General features: G+C 53.0%; 3 protein-coding genes across 3 annotated transcripts in view; 2 read left to right on the top strand and 1 right to left on the bottom strand.

Annotated features, from left to right (window-relative positions):
* VOLCADRAFT_104907 (uncharacterized protein) overlaps positions 1–19,740 on the top strand; it is a gene marked incomplete at both ends in the record, with an annotated part of 24,320 nt that extends 4,580 nt beyond the window's left edge. Inside the window, 18 exons of the mRNA XM_002950872.1 lie at positions 142–395; positions 1,623–1,777; positions 2,148–2,514; positions 3,994–4,165; positions 4,643–4,970; positions 8,500–8,734; positions 9,792–9,935; positions 10,427–10,737; positions 11,391–11,643; positions 12,753–12,939; positions 13,448–13,844; positions 14,505–14,748; positions 15,011–15,182; positions 15,651–15,987; positions 17,216–17,498; positions 18,117–18,333; positions 18,892–19,255; positions 19,710–19,740. Of these exons, the coding sequence (XP_002950918.1) occupies positions 142–395; positions 1,623–1,777; positions 2,148–2,514; positions 3,994–4,165; positions 4,643–4,970; positions 8,500–8,734; positions 9,792–9,935; positions 10,427–10,737; positions 11,391–11,643; positions 12,753–12,939; positions 13,448–13,844; positions 14,505–14,748; positions 15,011–15,182; positions 15,651–15,987; positions 17,216–17,498; positions 18,117–18,333; positions 18,892–19,255; positions 19,710–19,740 (4,451 nt within the window). The remainder of the gene's footprint in view (positions 1–141; positions 396–1,622; positions 1,778–2,147; positions 2,515–3,993; positions 4,166–4,642; positions 4,971–8,499; positions 8,735–9,791; positions 9,936–10,426; positions 10,738–11,390; positions 11,644–12,752; positions 12,940–13,447; positions 13,845–14,504; positions 14,749–15,010; positions 15,183–15,650; positions 15,988–17,215; positions 17,499–18,116; positions 18,334–18,891; positions 19,256–19,709) is intronic.
* Positions 19,741–21,769: 2,029 nt separating this feature from the next.
* On the bottom strand, positions 21,770–25,640 carry VOLCADRAFT_91388 (uncharacterized protein; the record flags this gene model as incomplete). Its single annotated transcript, XM_002950763.1, has 4 exons — positions 21,770–23,604; positions 24,216–24,254; positions 24,691–24,901; positions 25,392–25,640. 4 exons carry the CDS (start codon positions 25,638–25,640, stop codon positions 21,770–21,772), a joined length of 2,334 nt encoding a protein of 777 aa, XP_002950809.1.
* Positions 25,641–25,920: 280 nt separating this feature from the next.
* The window catches only part of VOLCADRAFT_104906 (uncharacterized protein), a gene marked incomplete at its 3' end in the record, with an annotated part of 3,281 nt that continues 2,035 nt past the window's right edge, over positions 25,921–27,166 (top strand). Inside the window, exon 1 of the mRNA XM_002950871.1 lies at positions 25,921–26,300. Within this exon, the coding sequence (XP_002950917.1) occupies positions 25,934–26,300 (367 nt within the window). The remainder of the gene's footprint in view (positions 26,301–27,166) is intronic.

The raw sequence follows: 27,166 nt of genomic DNA, 5'->3' as shown, positions 1-27,166 counted from the left end.
CTTCCCCGCCACCGCCACCTTCCCCACCTCCCCCGCGCTCACCCCCACCCCCACCTCCCTCTCCGCGCCCGCCATCACCGCCGTCACCACCGCCGCCTCCGCCGCGCCCGCCGCCGCCGCCTAACCCGCCGCCGCCGCCAGCGCCGCCAGCGCCGCTGCCGGATCCCAACGCCCCGGACGTTTCAGTCATTCGCACTGGCCGCGATCTGGTCGTAGCCCTCGCCAACCCCGGTAAACGGTACGGCATCATCGTGAACAGCATTCAAGTGTCGTTCGCCGACTGGACCGGCTTCGCAAGGCCCACAGTGAATCGTGACTCGGACTTCACCCTGCTGGGGACACCGGCGCCGCTGACTGCGTGGCCGACTGTAGATCTCGGGAACTCTCGGGCCAAGGTGAGGTGGTGTGGCGCGGAGGGATGGATGGCGCGGAGGTGGGAATTCCACGCGGCTTAAGCAATGGTGTGGTCGTCGTTGGGAAAAGAGATATATATTTCATGTAATGTATATGTGTATATATATGTTATATTATTGGGATGGGATCTGATTGATCTCCGTTTTATCCATGTTTCCACCGTTATCCCTCCTGTTCCTCCTCTCTTGCCTTCTCCTTTGCCGATCCTTAGCCTCCCCTCCTCTCCCTCCCTCCTCCCCACCTCCAGCCGTGCTCTCTCCCCTACCACCCAATTCCTCGCCCCAAGTATCCCAGTCACCACCACCTCCATCGCCGCCTCCGCCAAACGCTCTGCTCCCTCCTCGACAGCGCCTTCCCTTCTCCTTTTGCATGGAATTTGCCCGTTGTGACCGTAGGTTCGACTTGGTCCATATGCACAATTAATCTGGAAATACGTCGTGCTTCGAAATTTCCGGTCCAGTCCTTTCATGGTGGCGCCCGGGCTCGATATGGTGACCACACAGTCGGGCACAACAACGGCCGCGGTGATCTTGACAGATGCTGCTCTCATGCTGCGTGAGTGTGTGCTTTGGGGTTAACAGAACGCATTCCTGTGGTGCAAGGCCGCAGCGGGGTCGCTTTAAGAGCCGGAGCTCTGGTTTTTTAGGACTGTGTGTTATTGTTTTTTGAGGCTAGGCCGGGGAGGAGTTGGCTTCGTTGTCGAATAATGTCCTCGACGGGACAAGCGTTTCCGTTGCCGTTGGTTTCGGATCCGTTCGCATTGGCACGCATGGAGCAGTGCCGTACTGCATCATCATCATCATCATCATTTGCGCCTCGCTTTTCAGTGCCCACCCACCCACTCATCCAACCCCCGCCTGGATGCCTTACGTAATGCGCAGAACACCCCATCAGGGCCTTATCCGGGGGAATTGTTACACTCTCCACACCTCTATCGCTTTCTGACAACATGTGCCGTTATACTCCTCCGCTCCCTCCCTCCCTCTGCCATTCTCCCGCCCGCGCCCGCGCCCTATCACCTATTAGGCGTTTGCTGGCCCAGCCTTGCCGATAGTGGCGGAGTGCCCTGGCCTGCTTTTCCGCGGCCTTCGAACGATGTTTTCGGCGGCTACAACCTTGTCGAGCAGAGCGTGTCGCAAAGCGGCTGTGTCAGCGACCCGACGGCGCCGCCGATGGGCCGATGTTGGGTCGATCGTGGCGTGTTTCAGGACGTCATAACACCCGCCGTCAACATGGATGACCAGAACACGACGGCCGCGGCGGGCTACATTGTCGCCATGCAAAGAGTGCCGTACCTATGCGAGCAGCAAATGCCGTACTTGTGCTTGCTAGCACTGGGACCTGTTGGCTGCTACATCAGCACGTGAGCCAGTTGTTACTGTGCATGCATGAGGCTGCTGTTGGTTGGTTTGGGGAACTGCATTTGGGAACTGCCTTTGCTATGTGTAGTTCCTTAGTGTTACCTTGCGCCAGCTAGCTAGCGACGAGCAAGCAAAGCTGCTGAAAAGTCAGTGGTGAGCACTGATGTTGATGATGACGATGATGATTATGTAGCTGCTTGCAACAACCATCCACGTCCTAGCTCATCCTGGCCAGCTTCGCATCTTGACGTGCCAGGTCGTCTGCCCTTCTGCCCCTCTGTTCCATCCGAACCTGCTCTGCCCTTTGTATATTTTTACTGCATGAGTATGCACGCTTATGGTCCTATGGTGGTTCTGCTGATGCTGCCACAGATTGCAGACAAATCGACCGCCGTCGCCGCCGCCGCCGCCGCCGTTACCGACGCGGCCGCCAAACCCGCCCCCTTCGCCGCCGCCAGTCCCACCAGCGATGCCGCCAGGGCCCCGCCTCCCGCCAATGCCGTACACATACGCTCCAGGCGTCTCGGTGATCCGCACGGCCCGAGACCTAGCCCTCGCGCTGTACGACAACAGCATCAGCTACGCGATAATCCGAAACGACATCTCTATGGATGCCTCAGCCTGGTCCGGCATTCCATCGCCTGCCGTACGCTTTCAGCCGATTACAATCGCCGGGAGTTATTCTGGTGGGCCGCCAGAATCGTGGCCCATACTTGATCTGGGCTTCGTGAAGAACAAGGTAAGGTCCACCATCCCCTGTCACTAGCATAGTCACTGTGTTACAAAACGTTATTATGTCGTCGCCGCTGTTTGCATCCACAGTAAGTCTTTGTCGACGCAATCAATTTTATTGGTCAGGAAGTTTCAGGGGAGGTGGGTAAGAAGGGCCACGGCTGTGTAGCCAAAGCTCAATCGCCCACAGCCATTCACCTACGCAATCCCCCCGACGTTCGAGATTCCGATCGTTTCCGAACTACTAAATACGCACCGTGCATATGAGTGCGCCATGTACCCTATCTGCGCATACATACCACCACTACATCCCCATGATGACAAGTCGGGTGTCGGCTTCCTCGAAGCCGGAAAAAGGGCGGGCCCCCCTGCATCCGCACAGGCCGGTAGCTAGCGCGGCACGTGTGACAATTGATGGGTCGTGTCAACGCGGTGGGAGATGTGCTTTGTTGCAGCAGTGCTGATGGTGTGAGAGCTAAGCTTGCACCGGCGGAATCGTCATTACCGCCTGCGGGCTCCACGCGAATCGCATCCATCCCGGGTGCATGCCGCATGGACAGTGCGGCAGACCGCAAGTTGGAATGCCCGTGCGGGCAAATGGTAACGAAAGCTGGGTGAATTTCGATGCTGTCTGTGATGTTTATCCCCGAAGCGCCAGCGGCCTCAGCAATCCGCCCCACAGCCGCGGGCTTCATCGGGGCACACCGCAAGTCTCCGGAGGCCCCGAGCATTGGCTAAAGTAAATGTACAAATGAGCAGCTTGCGTATTTTATAGAGAAATGTAAGCAAATTTGTCGGCCTGCTGGTGGCAAGTCGGAATGCCCGTGCGGGCAAATGGTAACACAAGCTGGATGTTCAAGTTATCATACGCTGTCATCTCGGAAATTAATGATGAGATAAACGGCACCTTTTTGAGATGAAATTTAGCCCGAGAGGCGTTGATGTGACTATGAGCTCGGTCAATGGAGGCAGCCAAAGTTGTTTGTGCTCATACGATCTTTGTTAGCTACATGCGAGATACCTTGCAATAGAGAATGATATATTGTACCGATAACGCGTTTCAGCCGGGTGAAATATTATGTTTGGTCGGTTACACACTCAAGACCTGGGAGTTTGAGTTATCATACGCCGTCATCTAGGAATTCAAATATGAGATACGCGGTACCTTTTGAGATTAAATTTAGCCCGAGAGGCGTTGATGTGACTTTGGCCTCGGTCAATTGAGGCAGCCAAAGTTGTTTGTGCTCATACGATTTTTGTTGGCTACAGGCGAGATACCATGCGATAGAGAATGATATATAGTACCTATAACGCGTTTCAGCCGGGCAAGATATTATGTTTGGTCCGTTACACACACACGCACACACGGACATGGGCAATCCTACAGGTCGGGGCCCCCCTGGGCGCTTCGCGCTGGGGCCCCGCCCAAAAAACATAACACGCAAAACATGAACTGGACACCATTCATGCTACATTACAACAACAGGTGAAGCTGTCCGGAAACGTCACCGTCAACTTCCAAAACGTGATGCTGCAAGCTTATCGAGACGCCTTCGACGCCTTCGACACCTTTTCCTCTCCGGGGCTCGACTTAATCACCAAGTCGAACTTCTTCGCGGGGGCACTGGTGCGCATCCAGGACTGCGCTCTCCTGCTGCGTAAGTATCCCATCATCAAATATACTAACTCACATAACTATCTCACAACACTAACTCACATAACTAACTCACAAAACTAACTCACATAACTAAGTCACGGTTCCTTGCAGCTCGCCAAAGGAGCCTTTCCCAGGACTCTTCCTAGCACGAGCCGCCTCCGTGGGGCCCCATCCCGCTGTCTTCCCCGCGCTCCGCCTCAGCGCGCTCCACACGGTTCAGCACCGCTGGACCTGGATCCTAGCCGCCTCCACCTCCGCCTCCGCCTCCTCATTCTTGTTACGGTACCCGCTGCACACCCTCTCCCACATGTGCCTCCTTTCCTCAGCAAATTAAGCACACGTAGACAACGAACCTACTGCTAGCGCTCCTGCGCAACCCTGCCTACTACCCGTCCCAAGCTGGGCCCCCCTTCCTAAACCTCCTCATCTTGTCATTTACCCACCCTACACCCCAACATCCACCCTTACACCCTTACAGCGGTTTGCCTACCACGCAGCGTCGTGACTCTGTCCTTCACAGCCAGCTACAGACCCCTTCTCATAGCCGGAGAGAGGCAGGTCATAAACGCGGGTGTCTCGCAGGCGGGATGTGTCAACAGCGCCGCGGCGCGGCCCGTGTCGCGATGTTGGGCAGATCGCGGCGTGTATGTCAACGTAGCGACGTACGCGTCTATGGTGGATGCATTTGGGCAGCAGGTGCTGGGCGACTACATGTTCTATCTGGTGAATACGGTGTACTTGTGCGAGCAGCAGATGACGATGGAATGTGTGGCGGCATATGGGGAACTCGGGTGCTACTCATTCATGTAAGTGAATGCGTGCTTTAGTACGTACGACATGGTACGTACGACATCTTTAAAAGATAAAATGCCGATGAATTATTTTTATAATTTATTGTGTTTTTATTATTGATTCTATTAAGGATTATTATCATATTGAAACATTGGCCGTGTGTGTATTGTCACGGGCCGCAGCAGCTCCTTCCGTTAGTCAGCAGGTAGGTAGCGAATGCCGTACTCGTTGCAATGCCGTACTCGTTGCCGTATGCATTGCCAGTCGCACATCGTTGCATGCGTACTTCTGCACGTGGGTTTCCCCCCAGCTGGGGGATGCACGTGTGCGTATCGCTTCTATGTAGTACCGTCGGTCGGCACTAGGTTCTCTCGCCGCAACCGCTCGCTCCATTGCTCATTCATCCAGCAAACCGAGCGCGGCGAGTCTTTAATGACTGTTGACCACTCCTCCGCTCCTCAAGCCCACGCCATCCTCACTTTCTTTACTCTGATTCACTTTACCTTGTTGGTATTGGCTGGCTGAGACTATGAACAACCCACCAATACTGTACGCAAATGCAGACGCAGCCAAACGGCGGGCTGAGAGGGGGAAGCTACTGGTGAGGTTATTAACGCAGCAGCAGCATCCGGGCACAGCACTTGCTGGGCCGCAGTGGAGGAAACGGAGCATGCAAGAGGGTCTGCACTCGCCGCTGGATCCTGGGTCAATAATCGTGATGTCAATATAATATAATATAAACTTCTTCTGATATCGTCTATGATTGTAAACTTCTCGCATGCTGACAACCCACGCGCGGTCGAGTTGCGAGGGAGAGCACGTACACGCAGGCGCGGCGAGTAACATACGCGCGATCTGCTACAGCTCCAGCTGCTTGGCCCAGGCAGCTGGCTCCCAGGCAGCTGGCGCATGCACGTGTGTGATGACACCATGTACTCCATTAGGCACAGTGGCAATAAGAATACATGGATTTACTCATGATCATGCAAAAATAGCAGAGGCCTCAGCTCGTGCACGGCGGCCAATCATCACGCTGTCTACCTAGCAGGTAGTTGGGCTAGGTTGGGCTCGAACGACTTGTGTGCGAGCCCCTGAGCTATGCTGCGCATACATGTTACCCCCTAACTTTCGCAGCGAGTTTTCTGCATGACAGATCTGCGCCACAATTGCCCGTATGCGAGCTCAAGGCTCAGGTATGCAGAAGGCAGTATTAGCTTGGCATCGGGTAAAATAATCGCCGGCGAAAGCCCGCTAATCCGCAATAACGCTGATTCTCATAAGGGAAAGTGGAGTCGAAAGGGATTTGGTCTTCCGATACGCTTTCCGGCACGACCTGCAGTACGAACTTAAGCGCCACTGTACATCGTTTATATGCGATCTAGCCCACGTTCATCAACTATGGACTTAATTAGAGTAATTTTTAATCTTTTGTGGAGGTTACAAAGTGTGTTATGTGATGCCCGTTGTTTCGATGGCGGTTGGTTCGAGCTATCCATCCTGAATTATAAGGCTATGGAGAAAGTTTAAGGAATTGGTGTCTGTGCAATGAATCCTCTTATATTATGCAACATTCCATGGCTTTTTAATAACTGGAAACTGTGCCTCTCCCAATTAATGCTGCCTTTGAGGTCCCTACGCTTATAGACACTTTGGCTTTTTACATGCGTTATATATCTCTGTGCATCTGAGTAAATCGAGCTGCCGGCATTTGATCTGATTACGTCAAGTCTTCAATTCATGTGCAAAACGAACTCCTGGTACCCATTGGGCCCAGCTGGCTTCAAGTTTATACTTCCCAGTTTATTTAAGTTAAGTCTGTTTTAATTGTTATACCTGCGTTCATTTCCTTCAAGGTCCCTAACTGCTGCTGCAAATCTGTGCCAGCATTTCAGCGGTGCGCGTTGACAGCTTCTGCACCCGTAACGCCGGAAAATTGCGTGGCTAATAATCATTACAGCAACGCAGCAACAGTGCAATACCTTTCCTGCTATCGCTTCAGCCCTGCCACGTGACGAGAAAGGTTCCGCTTAACAGCCCAGCTGCGGTTCCGAGCAGGTGTGTATTAACTGATTACTGATATGTTGTGATCAGTAAAGGAGGAACGGAAACGAAGATGGACAACCGGAAGACTGTCCTAGCTCCTGTTCTCGGACAGGTGGCAGCGCAGAAGCTAGGGACGGCTGCTGAGAAGCTTTCTTTCTTTCGTTGCCCGTGCGCGGGTGCCTGCTGCTGATTATGCCTGCTTCCCCGTATCCTCTATTCCGCCAGTCAGCCAAAAGGGACCAAACGTACGCGCCTTACCTTACTAACCTTACTAACTTTATGAACCTTGTTGTTTGTTCTCTCCGTCGCTGTCACTCGTTAACACCACACCAACCCTACTCAGCCGTCCGTACATCTTCCACGCAGCAGCATTACTGCACTGGTGTGTGCTGTCTCTGCTGCCCGGAGGGGCAGATTCCCCTACCTACCTACTATTGCTTCGGGCGTCTCCCGTCGCCCCTTACCTCGTGCGTGCGTGCGTGCGTGCGTGCGTGCTTGGGGCTGAAACTCATGGAACAGGTCCCTCTGTATCACATGTGCGCACCACTTACCCGGCAATTACGCCCACCACCTGCGGAAGGGCAATACAAGGCAAGGCAACGGATGCCCGCAATGACGTCCAGGGTGGGTAAGGTGGCCAGGTGGATATGAATGGGTGGTTCAGCAGTGGCTGATGGTTGCCTGGCGGATCAGGCACGGCGAGCATCAGGGCTAGTTAGCTATGTAACCATTCACGTCGAAGTGATAATGTTAATAATAACCTTATTTCCGTGTACCCCCTAATGGACTAACTCACTGACAGCAGGCATCTATATATCTTCACGCATCGATGTAGGGCTTGGTTGGGGTAATAATGTACATATGTATGTACGCATGCCTTTTCCTATTTTTCATGTATGGTTTGCTCGATGCGCAGCCCTCCTCGGGCAGGCGCCGGCTAGATATAGCTGCTGTAGCAGCCTCCCATATGCCGCCTGCTATATGCCTATACCTACCGGCCAGCACCAGCTCTGTCTGTATACATTTATTTCACTTCGGTTCATCAGGTGCATGCCATCTGCTTGTTCTGCGTGTGAGTGATAACCCGTGGTAATCCGCGCAAAATTGTTGTCGTTTAATATGCTAGATAGCTACTCATTAGTCAATTTTTTTCTAACAATTTTTTTCGATCTGCGTGTTGCGTAAAACGTAGCGTCCGTCCCGCGCCTGTCGCCACATCCGCCATGGAATGCTCGGAAAGCTTCTGGCAGCAGCGACGGCGGCGGCGGCTGCTGACGACGACATGCGGCATATGTTATTATCGTCATCATCATCATCATCATCATCATCATCATCATCATCATCATCATCATCATCATCATCATCATCATCATCATCATCATCATCATCATCATCATCATCATCATCATCACGAAGCCGTTTATTGCGGTGGGCCATCGTTAGCTGCCGTGGTGGATTGGTAACGCCCCTCCTGCTTCTGCTCTTGCCACTGGTTCCGAGCTATGCTCTATCTTCCCAGCGGATGCTGCTACAGTCCACACAGTCAACACAGCCGTCACAATCGCCTTCGCAATCTCAGCAGCTGCTAGTTCCCACTTTTAACAACGGCTTTGCCGTCAGTGTGGAAAACGGTCGGCAGCTGGTGGAAGCGATTGCAAACCCCAACGTCAGCTATGTCGAACTGTCGCACGACATCCGGTTGTTGGATTCAGACTGGGACGGCTTCCCGTTACCGGTGCGCCGCATGGAAAATTTAACCATATCTGGAAGGTCAGGGGATGGTGCGAGCTGGCCAGTCCTTGATTTGGGCTATCTCAAAAGCAAGGTAATTCTATGATTTTTTTATTTTCGCGGTGGTTTGAATGCTTTCCGAAGTCGATAGCCAAGTAATGAAATTTAGGGAATACGTTATTCATTAATTCCTAGCCGGGAGTGTATGTGCGTGTGTCTATGAGGGGAGACGATCACGTGCGGCAGGATAGTGTGCGAAAGGGCCAGGGCAGTGAGGGCTTGGGTACGAAAGCATAAGCAGAGTAGCTGTGCCCAGCCGCCGAAGATGTGGGAAATGCGTTTTATTACCGAGTATATATGTTATAATGGGTTTGATTTGTGCCGTACTATACGACAGCTGCTACAACACGTCAGCAGAACTATCGATGCTGGAAAGCAGCATAAACAGGAGGTGCGGCACATCCGCTGCAGCGTGATGGGGGCGCAAGGGATGCATGCAGTCATTGCAGCTCTGAATGCCCAAAACGTACATCCTAGCAGCAGGCGCATGACATGATTATCTAAGAGGGCCATTACGGCCGCCGTGCCAGTTCTAGTGGGACGTTCATCATCAGCTCTAGGGGGGGGCTCCGGGGGATATAGAAACCGTATGTGCGTGTGTCTATGTGTGCGTGTGCGAGGCAAGAGAAGTCCAGGCAGTCCAACCTTTAAACTGTACCATGATCGCACTTACGGCCCGGCGGAGGTCCCCAAACCCCAGCGCGCTCCATCATCCACTTCCCGAGAGTAGGGCTAGGTGGTAGGTGCGGGCTGCTGAATGGTGTTGTATGGCGCCCTGGAGCGCCCCAGGCGGTCCCCTTCAATGGGGGGGAGTGTAGGACAGCTACCTGTCGTACAGTACGGCGCACACCACCAATGCATGGCCGCGCTAGAGCGCGTTCCAAAGCATCTCGAGAGGCCTATTCGGCGGCTGGACAGGTTACAGCGGTTAGTTACTACATCCCATGGCGGGGTTATATTACCTGACACGTGTTTATGTGTTTTGTTTGCATGTCACACAGGTTATGCTGCTGTCAGAGGGGCCCTTGTCAATCACCTTCCAGTTTGTCGTGATCGACAAGTTCCGAGCCACTCCTCTTCCGCAATCGCCCGGGTTTGACTTATTGGTTCAACATCACGGCAGCCGGCAGGATGCGACGGTGCTGGTGCATGATGCCGCTCTGATACTCCGTAAGAGGCCACGGGTGGAACTAGGTTTACATGCATATGCACATTACATGCATACGAACATCTCCTGTGTGAAGCGTGAACGAAACCGGTTTATTTACGAATATATATATATAACAATCAATCGGGTTAAATATATAATATAATAATATATACTTATATTTTTATTTTATGTTATTACCTAAGAAATGGGTTTTTGCCTTGCACTGGTGCTTGCAGGTGTGTGCTATATATATGTGTTATATATATATATATATATATATATATATATATATATAACCCGATTGATTGTTATGTATATGTATATATATATGTATATGTATATATATACATATATATAACAATCAATCGGGTTAAATATATAATATAATAACATATACTTATATTTTTATTTTATGTTATTACCTAAGAAATGGGTTTTTGCCTTGCACTGGTGCTTGCAGGTGTGTGCTTGCCCGACAACTTGCAGGCGGAAACCATGCTGTCGTTTCCAAGGCCTTCAACCTTACCTGGCACGCAGATTGCGCACAAAGTTTCCCAAGCTTGGTGTGTCAGCGATACGACACAGAACGGCACCGTGCCGTCCGTGTATATACGCTGTTGGGCCGACCGCGGCGTGTTTGAGGACATAGCTGTGGACGGGTTCGATATCGATGCCTTCGGCCGGGCCACGGCCACTGGTTACAACTTGCACCTCCAGTACATAACATATCTTTGCGAGAGGCAAATGACCGTCGATTGCGTGATGCAATTGGGTCCCGTGGGCTGCTACCTATCCATGTAAGTCACCCAGCTGTTAGTGGCTTTGGCATTTGGCTGGCTGGCTGGTGAATATTGTCGAGACGAAGCCCCATTTGCCTCAATGTCCCAATGAAATGGTTATTACTATTTTTGCATTTTGCATTATTGGGATCAGTACCGACTGTGTCCGTGCGAATTTTCGGGAAGGAATGGGTCCCTTCATCCGGGACAGTGAGCCCGCCGGCGGCGGCCTTATTAGCTGGTCACCCATAGGCATGCATACATGCCTGCGTCAGGAGCAGCCGGTGTACTGCTGGTCAGTGGAAACACGTATTGCTTATGGGGGGATATTAAAGCAGTTTTACAGGGCGGGGATTCGCTCCTCAGGAACTTTGATCCGCCTGCAGCTGAATAGGGGGATGCTGTAGAGATGGTGTACTCTTCTCCTCCTCCGCCTCATGATCACGATAAGGATGCATCATGATGATGCATCATCATCATCATCATCATCATCATCATCATCATCATCATCATCATCATCCTCCAATATGCATGACCAGCAACTGAAGCAGCAGCATCACATACCTCAACCTACCATTCGCCTCACCGTTCCTTTCGGCCCATTATGTCACATTCAGGTTTCCCCGCTCAGTTCCGAGCCCACCCCCAACCCCTCGATCTCCCGCGCCAAGGCCGCCCTCTTCTCCCCAGCCCAGCCACACTGAGCCCGGCGTCGCCGTCGTCTCAACGGGCCGTGAGCTGGCAGCCGCCCTCGCCAACCCAGCCATAGGTTTCGCCCTCCTCGCAAACGACATACATATGTCGGACTCCGACTGGGCGGACATCCCCAACCCCGTTCTCCGGAGCTCCAACATCACCGTCAGTGGACCACGAGGCCCTGATACCAGCTGGCCAGTGCTGGATCTCGGATATGTCAGTGGGAAGGTACGCGACAAGGGTACGCGGGGAATGCGAGGAATGTGCGGGGAATGTGAGGTAGATAGATAAGCTGCCGTGTGCGGTTAGTATGTTTCCAGCAGCCTCGGCTGGGTATAATATATAAAAATAGAAATAATAATAATTATTTTATTATTATAATATAATATGATATAATATAATATAATATGATATAATATAATATAATATAATATAATATAATATAATATAATATAATATAATATAATATAATATAATATAATATAATATAATATAATATAATATAATATAATATAATATAATATAATATAATATAATATAATATAATATAATATAATATAATATAATATAATATAATATAATATATGATGATGATGATGAACAGACGCAACGACGTCTTGCGAGATTTATTATACTAAGATACGATCTCTTGACGGTTAAGAGCTCTCCAGATGGAGGGTCGTATACATCGTGGTGCGTGCTCAGAGGATTAGATGTGCGTGTATTTTGAGTGTTACAGAGTGGATGGTTTCTGGCCACTGATGACTACATTTGAATTCTTGTCTATGATCATACGCCATGATTAGGCACCATATTGATAACCAGTGCTATGCTATGAGTCGTCGATTATTATTTTCTTGCTTGCCAAGGACGCCTCGTGCGTGCACGGCCGTGCGGCATTCGCGGAAGCCTCGTGAATGTGATGATGTGTATATGTCATCATTCGCCATGTATGCATGTATGCATGCATCGCTTGCTCGTTTGTTGAGCAGGTCGTCTGTCGTTTTATACCGTTGCCGTACATTGACTGCCGCAGTCATGGTCCGCAGTTAGTCAGCAGTTGTCAGCATGGCACCCCCACCTAGAGCAGATCTGCTCCGTCTAGCTACCGTGGTTGACGATTGCTTTTGTTCATTAGCAATTGCCCCGCCCTTCGATTCCTGGATCCTGCAACACGGCATGGGATTACAGCATTTCCGGTACACATATACAACTGTTCAGCTGTCTGGTATTCAACGCGTCGTTATTTACCCATATACATACACGCGCACACATCGCCCACGCATACCAACATAATAATAATTCGCTGCCTGGCATGAATTCGTTCATGTACGCAGGTCCGCCTTGGCGGCTATGGCACTGTACTCGTGCTGCAGTACGTTATCATCGAGAACTATCGCCGTGAGGGTTACTTCTTGGCATACGGAGCTTTTGCCTTCGATTTACTCGTAACCCCTCGGAACAATTACGGCGACATCTCCCCATCATCAGCGGTGTTGGTGCAAAATGCGGCCTTCACGTTTGGTGAGCGAGCCAGCGGTAATGAGCGAGCCCCCCGGGAGACAGCTTGGCGGGGACTGCCTCGCGCCGTACTGATTTCACCTGTACTTGTTAGCACGCAGCAGGCACGGCGTTCAAGCCCGCACACATACATACACACACATACACACGCCGCCGCTTGTTTGCGTTGATCTATTTCCATTCATCACCTGCCGGTCATAGAGCAGCAGAAATGAAAGCTAAATGCGTCGATGTACCATTATGGTATTGATGATGATGGTGATGATAATGATGATGATGATGATGATGATGATGATGGTGAAAAGCTGACTAGGAGAAGAGACGCTGCGTGGACAAGGTGGATGAAGTAGCAGTGAGGTAGTAAAAAGCGAGCTTTTACTCACTGCTACTTATGTAATATATATAATATATACAATACAATTTAATAAATTTTTTGATAATTAAAATAAAATATAGATATAATACATGTATATGTGTGTACATGTGTGTATTTTTATATCTGTGATCGCAGGACTTTGCTTCCCCAGCAGTATGCAACGCATGATCCTGGAATACGCGCGCCGGCCGCACAGCCCCTGGCCAAGCACCCAACGGGTATCTTCCAACCTCCCTCAGGACGGCTGCATCACTGATAGCAACAGCAGCGCGGCGACGGTAACAGGTTGGGCCTCCCAGTCGGCCCAGCCGCTGCCGATCACCTCACGCTGCTGGCCTGAACGGGGCGTCTACGAAGATGTCGAACTGCAGGGATTAGACGTTAAAGTCTCTTTCAGATATGGCTACTGGTATTCCGAACTTCGGATGGCTTCATACACGGTGTACTTCTCTCACGCCTTATACATTTGCAAGCAACAGATGACGTCAGACTGCAGCGCGTCCCTCGGAACTTACGGCTGCTACTACAGCATGTGCGTCAGTATGTATATGGCGTGTATCTTATGTGTGGGATTTATTAGACAGAGAAACACCACCCCAGCAGGTGGCTGGAGTCATACATACACTATTAGTTACTTACATCGTCTGCTGCCTGCAGCTGCAGCTGCTGCACCAGGCCAGGACAGGCCAGGCAACAGGGTGGATCACTGCGGGCCGCGTGGTACAATATATAGTATTACTAAGATTGATATGGGTCCACTGGGGCGAGTTCATTTATGTATTCCTGCCATGCAAGGTCATGCGAATTGTGTGTGTGTGTGTGTGTTACACCTCGGTAGCGTTACCCGGAGAGGTGTAACGAGTGCCCATACGAGCTAGCAGAGATAGGCCCAAGAGCTTAGTTAGGTAAAGGACATGTGTGTGTTCGTTGCGACCAAAGCAAGTTGGATTTGCCATTAATAATTTTAAATCCTCTCCTCAATAATCATAAAACTTGTCGCTGTCGGGGTGATGAGCCCTCCGATGAGCCGTGCATGTATGTATGCATCACATGCAGATAGGTACACTCGAGTGTGTGTGTGTGTGTGTGTATGTGTGTGCACACAAGGGTGCATGTCCTCCTCCCGCCGCGTGTGCAGGCTCCCCCACTCGCCCGCCTCACCCCCACCCATATCACCGCCGCCGCCTCCGAGACCCCCCACTCCCCCACTGCCAAGCCGTGGCTTTGTCATGATCACGTCGGGCCGTGAACTGGCAGCCGCACTAGCCAACCCAAGAACCCGTTTCGCCCTCGTCGCAAATGACATACGTATATCGGAGTCCGACTGGAACGGCGTCCCCAACCCCGTCCTTCGTGTCGCTAACTTCACCATCAGCGGACAGCCAGGCCCCGAAACCAGCTGGCCTGTGCTGGATCTCGGCTATGTCAAGGGCAAGGTAGGCTTATGTGTGCGGGCCGCGGGCGCACTTCACAACTAGACGTATCCGATTACTTGCCGGGAGCACCTATTGCTTTACATGTAGGTTGCTATGTGGGTAGCTATGACCCCATGCTGGCTCCTGCAGCAGGCTTTCTTTCGATAAAAATAGCGAGATGATCTTTTTATTTTAGATAGAACTTAGTCGTTTGTCGCCGTCGTCCCTTGCACCTTATTTGCCCTACTATATCTCGATCTTCCTGCCCCGCATTTCCACGCAGGTTCGCCTAGCCGGCGGTGCAGCGCTCATCTTGCAATTTCTTGTGGTGCGGAAATATCGGGCCCCCGAACTGTCATTCACACCTGGATTCGACCTCGTGACGCCATCCGCCGCGTTTTCAACTGGCACGGAGAACGTTATCTTGGCCCTGCGGGATGCAGTCCTTGTGCAAGGTATCCACATAGGGTGCACTATGGGGGACATAACCCATTGTAATTAGCTTCGTGTGGTGGGGCTCACGGGGGTCTATATGCTGTGTTTGATATACAGGTCGCTACCACTCACAGATACCTATGTATGATGTTGTTACAGGGCGGTTAAGCTTCACCAGCGGCCCCCTATGTATGTATGTATGTATGTATGTATGTATGTATGTATGTATGTATGTATGTATGTATGTATGTATGTATGTATGTATGTATGTATGTATGTATGTATGTATGTATGTATCCGGCACATATAATCAGATGTTTTACATTGATTTAGCTTGATGAATGACCATCATGATAGGCCTGGACCAACAGCCCCAGCAGGTCTGTACTCTGCAGTCCTGCACATTGCAGCGCCCACCCATATGCCTTGCTGGCTTGCTTGCTTAATTGCTTTCTTCCTTCCTACCGCCGCCGCCACCGCCGCCGCAGACTATTGCCCCCCGGACTTGATCCTGGCAGACTTCTTGGCCTCGGCTCCCAGGCCCTCGGTTCTGCCGGCCCGTCAGCAAACCTTCATAGTTTCTGCACCGCAGGCCGCGAACTGCTCATCAGACGCCATCGCGCCGCTGTTGTTGCGTTGCTGGGCGGACCGAGGGTATTACGGGGACATGGGCCTGGATGGCTTTGATGTGGGCGCGCTCGGCGTGTCCACAACCTTTGGGCGCTATGCCGTATCCTTGCTGCGCGTACCTTACCTATGCGAACAAGTGCTGTCGTGGCAATGTGTGGAGGAGCATGATACCGCACAAGCCTGCTTGAGGAGCATGTAAGTATGTATATATTGAGATGTGTATTTTTACTTTTATACTCGATTCTTTATTATGTACGACAGCATGCAAAAACAAATGAACAAACGCAACGTAACAACCCAATAACAACCCAATGAGCAGTCTGATGGGTGCGGCGACATGCCAGCCTGTGGATGGTTTCGGAGGATTGGCAGTACGGATAGGGCCCGCAGGCTATCAAAAAACAGAGCCAGCTCCCAGCCCTAACTCGACATCTCTCAACACCCCTTTTCGGGTATTACTGGTATATACTAAACAAGTTTCCTTCACAAACTGGTCTCATCAGCTCCTATAGCTCAGTAGGTAGAGCGTGCGGCTGTTAAGGAGTGGAACCGCAAGGTCGGCAGTTCAAGCCTGTCTGGGAGCGATTAGGTTTTATTATATGTTTTATTATATGTCCTGATTAGGCACATGCTTATGCACACGGAGGTTGGTCGGCAAACCCTTCCGATGGTGGAAGGTAAAGTGCCCCTAGTCGATGGACGGCAGTGACCTGGGATAAAGTTAACCTGCGAGCCGACCAGGAATGGAGTTGGGCCGTCGTCGATCCGGCAGATTCCGTTGGATGACGGTGGTGGGTGCGGAACCTGAGCGATCCACTGAGAAGCTGGTTAGAGTGACTAGATGAGGGTGCCCCGAAATACCGGGGAAGACAGGGTCCGCCGGGTAGCGGCAGCAGGATGATAGATATGACCCCCTTGTCCCATACAGCATACACTGCCAGCTCTCCCGTAACACGCGCCAGGACTCGGTCCCCGAACGATATTATTTATTCTTCTTTCTTTCTTTCTTGGGCGATTGTGGCGATTGTATCTTGAAAGGCCCGACTTCATGGATTCCATAAAAGCAGCCGGCAGCTGATGGTGCCGGCTGCCTTCATGGAATCCATGAAGTCGGGCCTTTCAAGATATCAAAGCGGCTGCACAAAAGTGTTTTTTTATTGTTGCAGCACGATTCTTTTAATTGTATCTAATGAAGATGTGATATTTGACAAATATGTCTTAGCTGAATACGTACTAACGAACGCCCCGATGATTTGTTTTTAAAACCCCGTCCACGTGCGCACTCTGTGTCGTAACACGTGAATGGACGACTGCTTGCATGAATGTGTAGGGTTTCCCGGACTGGACGAACCCCGCCACTACCCCGGCGGCGCATTCCGTCTATATCCCCGTCCCCGTCCCCGTCGCCTTCTCCCCCGCCAAGGCCGCCCTCTTCTCCCCAGCCCAGCCTCACAGACCCCAGCGTCGCCGTCGTCTCCACAGGCCGTGAGCTGGCAGCTGCCCTCGCCAACCCAGCCATAGGTTTCGCCCTCCTCGCAAACGACATACATATGTCGGAGTCCGACTGGGCGGACATCCCCAACCCCGTTCTCCGGAGCTCCAACTTCACCATCAGTGGGAAGCCAAGTAGTACGGCAGAGCCTGGGGACGCAAGGCGTTTGACCGTGAGCTGGCCTGTGTTGGATTTGGGTTTTGTGAAGGGCAAGGTACGTACGGCATGCTATGTGCATCTGCCATGTGAGTGCGGCGCTTTATAACGAGAGATTCCATAGCTTCCAGAATGGAGAGGGTATATATGTTGCGTGTCTGTGAACACACAGCGGTCTTTCAGGCACGGTACATACATACATATACGCATGTGCACTCCGGGATCCGGGTTCGGTTGGTCGTTCATGGCTCCAATGGATGAATGATGAGTAATTAACACTAAGCTTCAAGGGTCGTGTACTTCGGCCGCCTATCGGCCTATATACATACACACGTACGCCATAACAAGAAACCCAGCCTGCAGGCAGGCGGGTGCGAGAGTAGCGGTTTTCCTGGATGACTCGACAGAGCGGCCTGCCTAACAACAGACACTAATAATTAGGGGTCTAACCGCCAACCAACTAACCAACCAACCAACAGCCATACGAGCTTATGCCAGCAGCAACATCATCATTTTAGGCAACAGCTGAAGCATGTTGCATGCAGATAGGCTTGTAAAGCAGGCGTCCCCAGCTAGTGTCCCTAAAATCTACTAAAACATGGCATCTCGTGTACGTAGCAAGTATTTGAGGCGCCGCCCACTGGCCGCTGGCTCGGTCGCGTGTACTTGTTTGCAGGTTCGCATAGTCGGCAGTACGACGCTGATTCTGCAGTATATCGTACTACGCAACTACCGGGATGCTGCAATGTGGCTTGCCCCGGGCCTCGATTTGCTGCTGCCTCGCGCACCTGGGGACACGGCGACCTCATTTGCAACCCCCACTGCCTCACGCAGCGGCGGGCCGCCCCCGGCTGGATTCGTTGTGCTGCTGCAGGACTCTTTGCTCGTGCTGGGTCAGTAATTGAACATGCAGCTGTTTGTGTTTTGTATGCTTGTGTATTGTTGAAATGTCCTCCCGTACATATGCATATATGTATAAGTATATATATAAGTATATATATAAGTATATATATAAGTATATATATAAGTATATATATATAAGTATATATAAGTATATGTATATATACTTGGTTAGGCACTACTGGAAAAGCACGACCGTTGCCCCCGGGAGATCCCGGGATCTAGACTTGTCAGGGTTGAACATCCCACCGATGGTTAAAGATAAAGTGCCCCTAGTCGATGGACGGTGGTGACCTGAGATCAAGTAAACCGGCGAGCCGACCAGGAAAGGAGTTGGGCCACTGTCGATCCGGCAGATTCCGTTGGATGCTGGTGGTGGGTGCGGAACCTGAGCAATCCACTGAGAAGTTGACTAGGGTGACTGGATGAGGGTGCCCCGAAATACCTGGTGAAGATATACCCCCCTGTTCCACACATCATACATACATATACATATACGCGAGCTCGACCGACGACCTGTGGTATGTGTGTGTTTGTGTGTGCAAATGCAGGTGTTTGTTTGCCTTCTGCACTTCTTCAGGCGGTGCCGGATGGGGGAGTGGGAGTTCGACCGGCGGGGGCACCCCCTGGGCCGCAAGTCACAACTGCTGTCTCCAGCCCCTACCCACCCCAATGCAACAGCAGTACAGTCGGCGGCACCGCCAGGGTCACCACCGGTAGATCATTGCCCCTACCAGACTGCTGGCCCAGCGGGGGCGTGTATGAGGACGTGGCCATGGCGGCCATCGACTTGAGCCCCTCAGGATATCGTACGGCGGCCGGCTACGTGCTGTACATGCTGCATGTGACGTACGTCTGTGAGCTGCAGATGGCGGATGAGTGTGTGGAGAAGTGGGGGATGCCTGCGTGCTACACGTAAGTTTTCGTACTTGAGGAAGAAGATAATGGTTTGGGCAAATAGGAGTTGCGTTTTACAGCTCTCCAAAGGTGTAAAAACGAGGAAAGGCCGCAAACATACCTGGAGCCATGCGGGGCGCCAGTCTACGGCCGGAGGCTGTCTGAAATTGGATATTATAGATATCGTGGGAAATAGTGTGGCGCTGCAAGCACCTTGCCTTTCCTATGTGTGGTGGTAGTGAAAACTATCGATTATGTTATGGATGAATTGTTCAATGGCTCACACATGGCTCTTGTTGCACAAGAGCCGCGTACACATGGATACGATTGCGAACCGCTTTTTGCATCTTCTGCTGTGTAATCATCACAGCACATAATAAGTGTGTCTCTCGACAGACTTGCTTCACATGAAGAAACTATTTTACATGTGCTTGCACACGCTCACATTACGTGCGCCCATTTGCCCATGCAGGAAGATGTTATCGACGATTAGCGGCATGTGATGGCCAGTCTCACACGGCCGGCTCCGTGCCACGCCAATTAGGGTTTAGGATTTCGAAATTCAGGATTTAGAGTTTTTACGCTGCAGTTACGTATATGCCAATCTATATGTTTTACAACAGCATATGGTTAGCGGGCATCGGTGGTTTTTACACCGCGCGGCTGTTTTGGGGAAAGGCGGGTGACCTTTCATAGAAATTGGATAATATGTAATTTTTGAGATGGCTGTAACGTGCTAAAAGCAAATTATGCTAGCAGGTGCAGTAGTGCCGAACAATTTGCATCAGATGGAATTCCCAGCTGGGAGGGGAAGCTCTCGTTTTTTATCATTTCCGTGATGCAGCAGGCACGGCGCGCAACAAATCCCAAAATCCATTATATGCGTGAGGAGGGGAGTTGCGAAATCCACCATACATGCGGACTGGTGGTTGTCTCAAATAATTCGCTAGTTTGTGTTTGCGTTGCTTCATTCACCTGTATTTGTAGCGTAGAGAACTTGCCGCGCATTACACGCACGATGCATAATTTCAAATCATACCGCTACACCACGTATCGACCACGTACGTGAATTTGTCTTTTTTTCTCTGTGTCAACGTGTATCGTTCGTTTATCGGGCAACTCGTCGATGCCGCTTCTTATTCCGATGGTGCCGGTCTGCGTATGCCACTGCTTCTGCTGCAGCTGTTGGTGTGTCCGTCTAGATCCTGATCAAGGAAACGAAGCAGTTCGTGTTGGAGCCGTGCCATCCACACACAATACTGGCCTTGCTAACTAGAAGACACTAGACGAGATCGGCTGGCAACCCCAAGATGTGACAAAAAGATGTACGGATAGGCGGCTTCTTATCTTATTGCTTATCGCCATAAATCTAATGACGCATGCAACACATGAGGTAGGGCGGTCCTGAACGAGAGGCATTTCACCTGTGCTCCCAACCTTCCGGATCAGTGCTTCACTTCTTAAAACCCAATTGCAGATTGCAGTCGTACACGTGACGTAAGAGTACAAGTAATATAGCCACAAAATAGTCCCGTAAGGGCTGATTTGTTCATCAGCGCATGATTGATCCCGTTGGCCGTTGGTTGACCCAGTTGCCGTTGGTTGCTCCGGTTACCGTTGGTTGCTCCGGTTACCGTTGGTTGACCCGGTCGAACACCGAGAAGAGGTGGGAGCAGTGACGGCGGCCAGCAAGACATATCACCGTCGCCATTGGGCCCATTACGCAAATGGAGCCATCGGGACGAGATTACCACTTTCGAGAGTCGTGCATTGACACAGTACGGCATGGCATCAACATCAATCAGTCGATTAGCAGCTCAGCCAGAGTCGTCGTACTCTCGTATGCATTCGTGTCCCTCGTCGCATCGATACACGCAACTATGCCTACCTTGTCACTCAACCCCAAAATTCCCCCAACCGGGTTTCCATATTACCCAAAAAAACAATTCTTAACGCAAGCAAAGCAAAGGACACAGCGGTAACGTGTCATTGAATTGTATGCTGGGTGGGTGAGGAGTACTCAGGCACGGTTCAAGAATCACTCCGTCGATACGTAAGGACACCAGGGTGTTGACCCAACGCACGCGCAGACAGCTCTTGTCACTTCCTCCTTATTTCCCCCCCCCCCCACACACACACACAAACACACACACGCACACGCCCCGTCCCGCATGCCATACCATGCCAAGTCACCAACCACCAGACATCCAACCGCCCGAACAAAACCCAAAACCCAAAATTCCACATACACCGAACAATTGGTACGGCTGCCGTACCAAGGCCCCCTTACAATGTACCCCCACGTCCCGTGACAAATGCGCCCCCAGCAAGTGTTCCCGTACAGTTGCCTGTCCGTACAATACACACACAACACACAGGAAGCATACACACGTTGCCCCCCCCCCAAGGACTGTTCATATGGAAACCAGGTCTCTCAGTCTCTCACCTGTCCCACCCATGCCGCCGGCCACGTCGTCGTACAAAACGTCGTACCCATCAGCACCTAACCGCAATGCCCGTTAGTTCCCTATGCTAGCTGCCGTACCGATGCGTCAGCAGCGGCGGCGGCAGCGCCGCCAGCACTTCCTCCCAAGGCTTTTCAAGCAGCAGCAACTCCTCCGGTCCCACATGGCCGACCCACACCGCGGGGTGTACGGTGCGGATCACCCGGCCGTTGCCGCCGCGGCTCTCCGGGCGGTCCTCCGGTTGGGGCAGCTGATCGGGACGTAGATACCCTCGACGGCGGCGGTGGCGGCTACTGCCGTCGGCGGCGGCGCCGTCGTCCTTCCGCTTGTCAACATACGTCTCAGCTACGCGGCGGGAAAGGTCGAAATGCACCATGCCGCCAGGACTGTTGACGACCAGACGGTACGGCACCGCGCCGTCGCCGCCGCCGCCACCGCCGGGTCGGCTGGGAGCAGGGCAGAAGCTGACGCTGGTGGGTGCGCCGGGGAGGCGGGAGATGGCGGCGCTGATGGCTTCCGCGTTATCTAAGCACCAACGGAGCTGGTTGCAGTCGCTCCCGCCTGTGCCGCCGCCGCCGCCGCCGCCAGAGGATGCCTCCCAGACAAGGAGCTGACATGTCGAGGTGGTGGCGGCGAGTAGCCGGCCGTCGCGGCTAAAGGCGGCGGCGGTGAACGCTCCGTCGGCACGCAGCATTCGACCGTAGGGTTCCAGACCTGGCATGCGATACAGCGAGATGCCTTGACCGCCAATCGCCGCTAAGCTCGACCCGTCGGGTGACGTCACCAGTTGCGCCGCCGCTGGGCAATAGCTCCGCCACGCTTGCTGCTGCTGCTGCTGCTCTTGCGGTTGCGGCGCTGGCGACGACGGAGCGCCCAGCACCGCTGCTGCTGCAGGCGACGGCGCCACGTGACTCCGCCGCGCCGTGACGGTGCCCTCGGACAGGTTGTACGACATAAGCCCACCGTCACGAAACGCCAGCGCTAGGTGCGTGTCCGTGAGGGCAATGGCCACCGCGGGTGCCGCCGCCGCGGCGGCCAACTTGAGGCGCGTCAACGTCGGAGGCACTGCGGCCGCGCCGCCGCCGGCCCCCGCAGCGCCCGCCTCCAAGCGGCATACCCGTGTGCCGGCGGGTGTCGTAAACGCGACGAACGCACCCGACGGAGACAGCGACGCCGCGGCAATACGCGTGCCCTTAACCCGCACTCGTGCCAGGTGCCGCGGCGCCGCCAGCAGCTCTAGCGGAGTTCCCTCGAACGCCTCCGCCGCCGCCGCCGTCGGCGCCGCGGCCGCCGCCAACTGCCAAACGTCTAGCAAATCGTGCTGTGCGACAATAAGCCGCGATGGCGGCGGCGTCGCCGCTCCTTTCACGCCAACCGCTGACGCTGCGGAAGCCTGACAGATGGGTCGTTGGGGGCATTTACAGAGGCGGTGAGGATGCTCCTGAAGGAACGTCCTGGCGGGGTAGGCAATCAGCTGCGCGTCTACGCCGCCGCTAAGCAGTACGGCACCCCGCCCGCCGTCGCCGTCAGGCAGCGCCAATAACGCCAACGCTCGTACATCATGCGTGTGTGGCCGCTTGTAGTGCGTGTAAACCCAGGACTCAGGTTGGCTGGTGCGGCCGCCACCGTGTACGACACCACCCACGCGAGTGAACATCGCGACCTGGGAATCCACGCCGGCGGCAAAGACTGCCGTACCGTCGTCCATCGCCGCCAGCGCTAAGACGTCTGCGCGGTGCTGTGTGAAGCGGTGCAGCAGCGTGCCGAAACGGCCGTCCCACATCTGTACGGCACCGTCGCTGTCGCCGCTGACGAGGGTGCCGTCAGACAGGGACAGCAACCGCCAGACGGTGACGGGTCGTGAGGTGACGGCGGCGGCAGTGATTCGCAGGTGCTCGCGACCTGGAAACACAGATCGCGACATTTACAGGTGGCGACGGAAGGACGGCCGAGAACAACAACGACATGAAGGACGCGCACGACAAGTAGAACGTGTGCTTGAAATAGCAATTAGTAATAAGATCGAAAAGCACTCAAAGCGAAAGTCGTGTACAAAAGTTAGGGTATGATGGAGAGGAGAGGAGAGCAGAGGGAGAGAGAGAGGGGAGAGGGGGGGGACAAAACAAAACGAGCAAGAAGGCAGCAGACACGGTGGGATGGTGCGGACGGGGGGTAAAGATAAGGGGGGGTTGTGCCACAACCACAGCTCTAGCAGTAGCAGCACAACCACATCCACTACCCCTCCCCCCCAGCCAACTACTGCTGCCTCTCCACTGCTGCGTTGCCTACCCGATACGACAGACCCGGGTACGACACATCTGGCACCGCAAAACCCAGTACGGAGACCGGAAACATGCGGTTGAGCACAAACACAAACACACGCAGACACACACGCCCTCACTCCTGCCCATTACCTGCCCATTATTCCGGCAGTTCATTTCCTGAAGTTCCTCGCATCTTGTGATGATTTCCCTCCCCCCCTCCCCCCCGCCACCACCCCCCGGTTAACCCACCTGTAACGGCATCCAGGATGTGTATATTTCCCGTACTGCCTGCAACAGCCAGTGCCGTACCTCCCCCGTGCCATGCCACTGTCAGCAGCCGGCCCTCCAGGCGAGCCAAAACACGCTCCGGAACCAAGCCCGGCTCGCCGCCCTCGCAACCAAACAGTCGTACGCTGCCATCATCGCAGGCAGCCGCAAGCGCGTGCGAGAAACCTGCAGGTTTGTGTGTGTGAGAGAAAACATGTTGATGCGGGTTTCGGAGCGTCCGGGAGGAGACTGATCAAACAAGGATATGGGAGATCTTTTCCTGCGAATCATTAATTTCGATGGAAGTTTTTTATTTTTACTTTTGTAATCTTTTCGGATTTTTCAGAAGTAAAAAGCCGTCCTTTTTCGTTATCGCAGCACAAGAAGCAGAAGTCGTAGCTAAAAACGTCCAAGAATGTCTATACGTCGTCAAGGCCATCTGAGCGGAACAACTTACCGGGCTTGACGACAGACGCCGGGCTCGCGGCTAACGCCCATACGACACCGCCGTACGAGTCCATGGAATGCGCCACTGCGCCCTGCCGCCACACCACCTCCGCTACGGTGCCGTCCAGGAAGGCGGCGAAGGTGCGCCAGGGGGTGGAGCTGCTTACGGAGTCGCGGGCCCAAGCCAGAGAAGTCAGCTCCAGGGGGGGCCCCACCACGGTCTGCGTTTTTTTCAGGGCGAGATGGGGACGAGGAGAGGGAGAGAGAGGGGGAAAGATGTAGGAGGAGCCCGAAGGATTAGGGAGGGGGAGTGGGAAGCGGAGTGGGCGGCAGAGAGCAAGAGGCGGAGGATATGTGGTACGTGTGTTGTAGTGCATGAGCGGCAGAAAAGCTGGATTCGTTTTTGTTGGGCTGCGAGGAGGTTTCGCGTAGCTACAGGACGGGGATGGCAGTGGGGACGGGGATGGCTACGCTGCCGCAGAGGTTGCGCGGCTCATTATGACATCGCAGTGGTAATCAATTCAGGTAGTAAATTAATTTTAAATATTATACTCCAGTAAGGGATGGCATCCAGGAAGGCTGTGTTGTTGCCCCATTGATGCGGCTGGACAGAGCACCAAAGCGGCGGGAGTATGGTGACAAAAGCCGGTATATACCCCCCCCCGAGGTAAACCCGGTGAGGCAAGGTTACAGTTTCGAGATGGTTTATACCTGTATGCAAACCAGCTGAAGCATGTCCCAGAGTTCCAGACTGCCGCTTTCGTAGCCGACGGCGAAGAGCGGCGCGCCAGGGCAAGGAGCTATGGCCACAACTGCCGACGGCTTCCAATCGAACATCCTGCTACGGTGCAAGGCCACAATTCCTGACGCTGTGCTGCCAGGCCCTGGTCCTGCAACCTCATCCGGCGCCGAGCCCGCCGCCGGGGCACTACCGGGGCGGCTACGTTTCCCAGCTACCATTTGTTTAGTAGATATCGTTAAATTGGGTTAACGCATGAAATTATGCAAACAGTATGGGGAGCTGGTAACGCTGGATGCCGCAATTGAAAGCGTGGCACTATGGGAAAGCAGGGTCAAGAATATACCTAACGTCGTCAAGCTCGATCCCGATTACCGGGTAGCTTTGCAAGAGCACGGACAAGTAAAACCAACGGAAAATAGAGGGCCTTACTGTCCATAACGACCTCTTAGTTCCAACGAAGGAACGAATTCATCGGAACGCATTATTTATTAGTTAGGGAAGACATATAAACATGGTGGCGAGGCTTTTCGGTTACCGCCCTTGCAGCGTTGCTCGGGTCCTAACTCAATCGCGTCGACAGCTCGTGCGACTTCATTGCTCAACCCAAAGCAGCAGTGCTAATCATGTTGTGGCCAAAGATGATGTTAGTCGCTTGCTTCCTGGTATTACCTGGGGATTGTCCTATCACGGACCATCAACTGCAACAAATGGCCAACACAGCAATCCGCTAGAGCCGTACCGCTCTCTGGACGCGATCATCGTGCTCGCTGGAGGACAAACTGGCCCTGATTCGATTCCGAAATGGGTGGAGCGCCGACTTGACACGGCCCTATCGCTGCAAAGCCTGCAACAGAAGGCCTGCCCCATCCTGAGCCTAGGTAATTACATCCTCCGCCTTTGCCGCAATCGGCCATCATGCCATCAGGTGCTACCACAACGTTACATCCGGTTTGTGAGAGCCCCAACCCCAACAAGACGAGGGACGCCACATGCACCGTGTATGTTGTTGTTGTTGTTGTTGTTGTTGTTACATGGTCGTGGGTGCGTTCCCCGTACCTGCAAACCACCCTAGTACGAGCCGAGGGCTCAAGGGCTGCCAAATCGCCTATAAGCACCATCCTACCTCGCACTTCCAACGAAACAAGTAATGAAGTATACTAACGACCAAAGGGAACGATAGAGTTGCGGTGAGACCATATACGTTCCAGCATTCTTGCCAGGCGTTCAGGTTCCCACTTCATAGCGTCCTTCATATGTTCGAAGCGTGGAAAGCCCATATCAGATCTGATTCCGTCGTAAACCGGACAGTCCAGCAAAATGTGTTTCTCATCCTCGATGTGGCTATCAGTGCCGCAGCAGGGGCATACTCGCTCCTCCCTAGGTATATAACGCCGTCCCTTACGCGCTCTGTTAGCCGCCAGTGCCCAACAGCAAAGCCTAAACTGCATAAGCTTGCAATTCGCCGAACGTGGGATAAACATTGTGATGTGCGGGAGCACCTCCTTCCTGCCCGCTTGCTCGGCCGCCAGCCCCATCCAATGCTTATACTTCGCCATGTGAATTCCTGGTTGTTTGCCGTCTGACGGATACACGTCAGGCTGGACATCTAAACGTGTATGCTTCCAACCACTCACTAATCGGTCCTTGAACTCCGAAATCACACCTTCTGGCATTGGCTTGTTCATCAGCCACTCCACTCGTTCGTCTACCTCGTGTAGCCCTTGCGGGGCCTCTTTCCATACAT

Source organism: Volvox carteri (assembly GCF_000143455.1).
Source record: "Volvox carteri f. nagariensis unplaced genomic scaffold VOLCAscaffold_20, whole genome shotgun sequence".
Classification (NCBI taxonomy): Eukaryota; Viridiplantae; Chlorophyta; class Chlorophyceae; order Chlamydomonadales; family Volvocaceae; genus Volvox; species Volvox carteri.
Note: the sequence above shows the minus strand (reverse complement) of the source record. Positions and strands in the feature narration are given on the sequence as shown.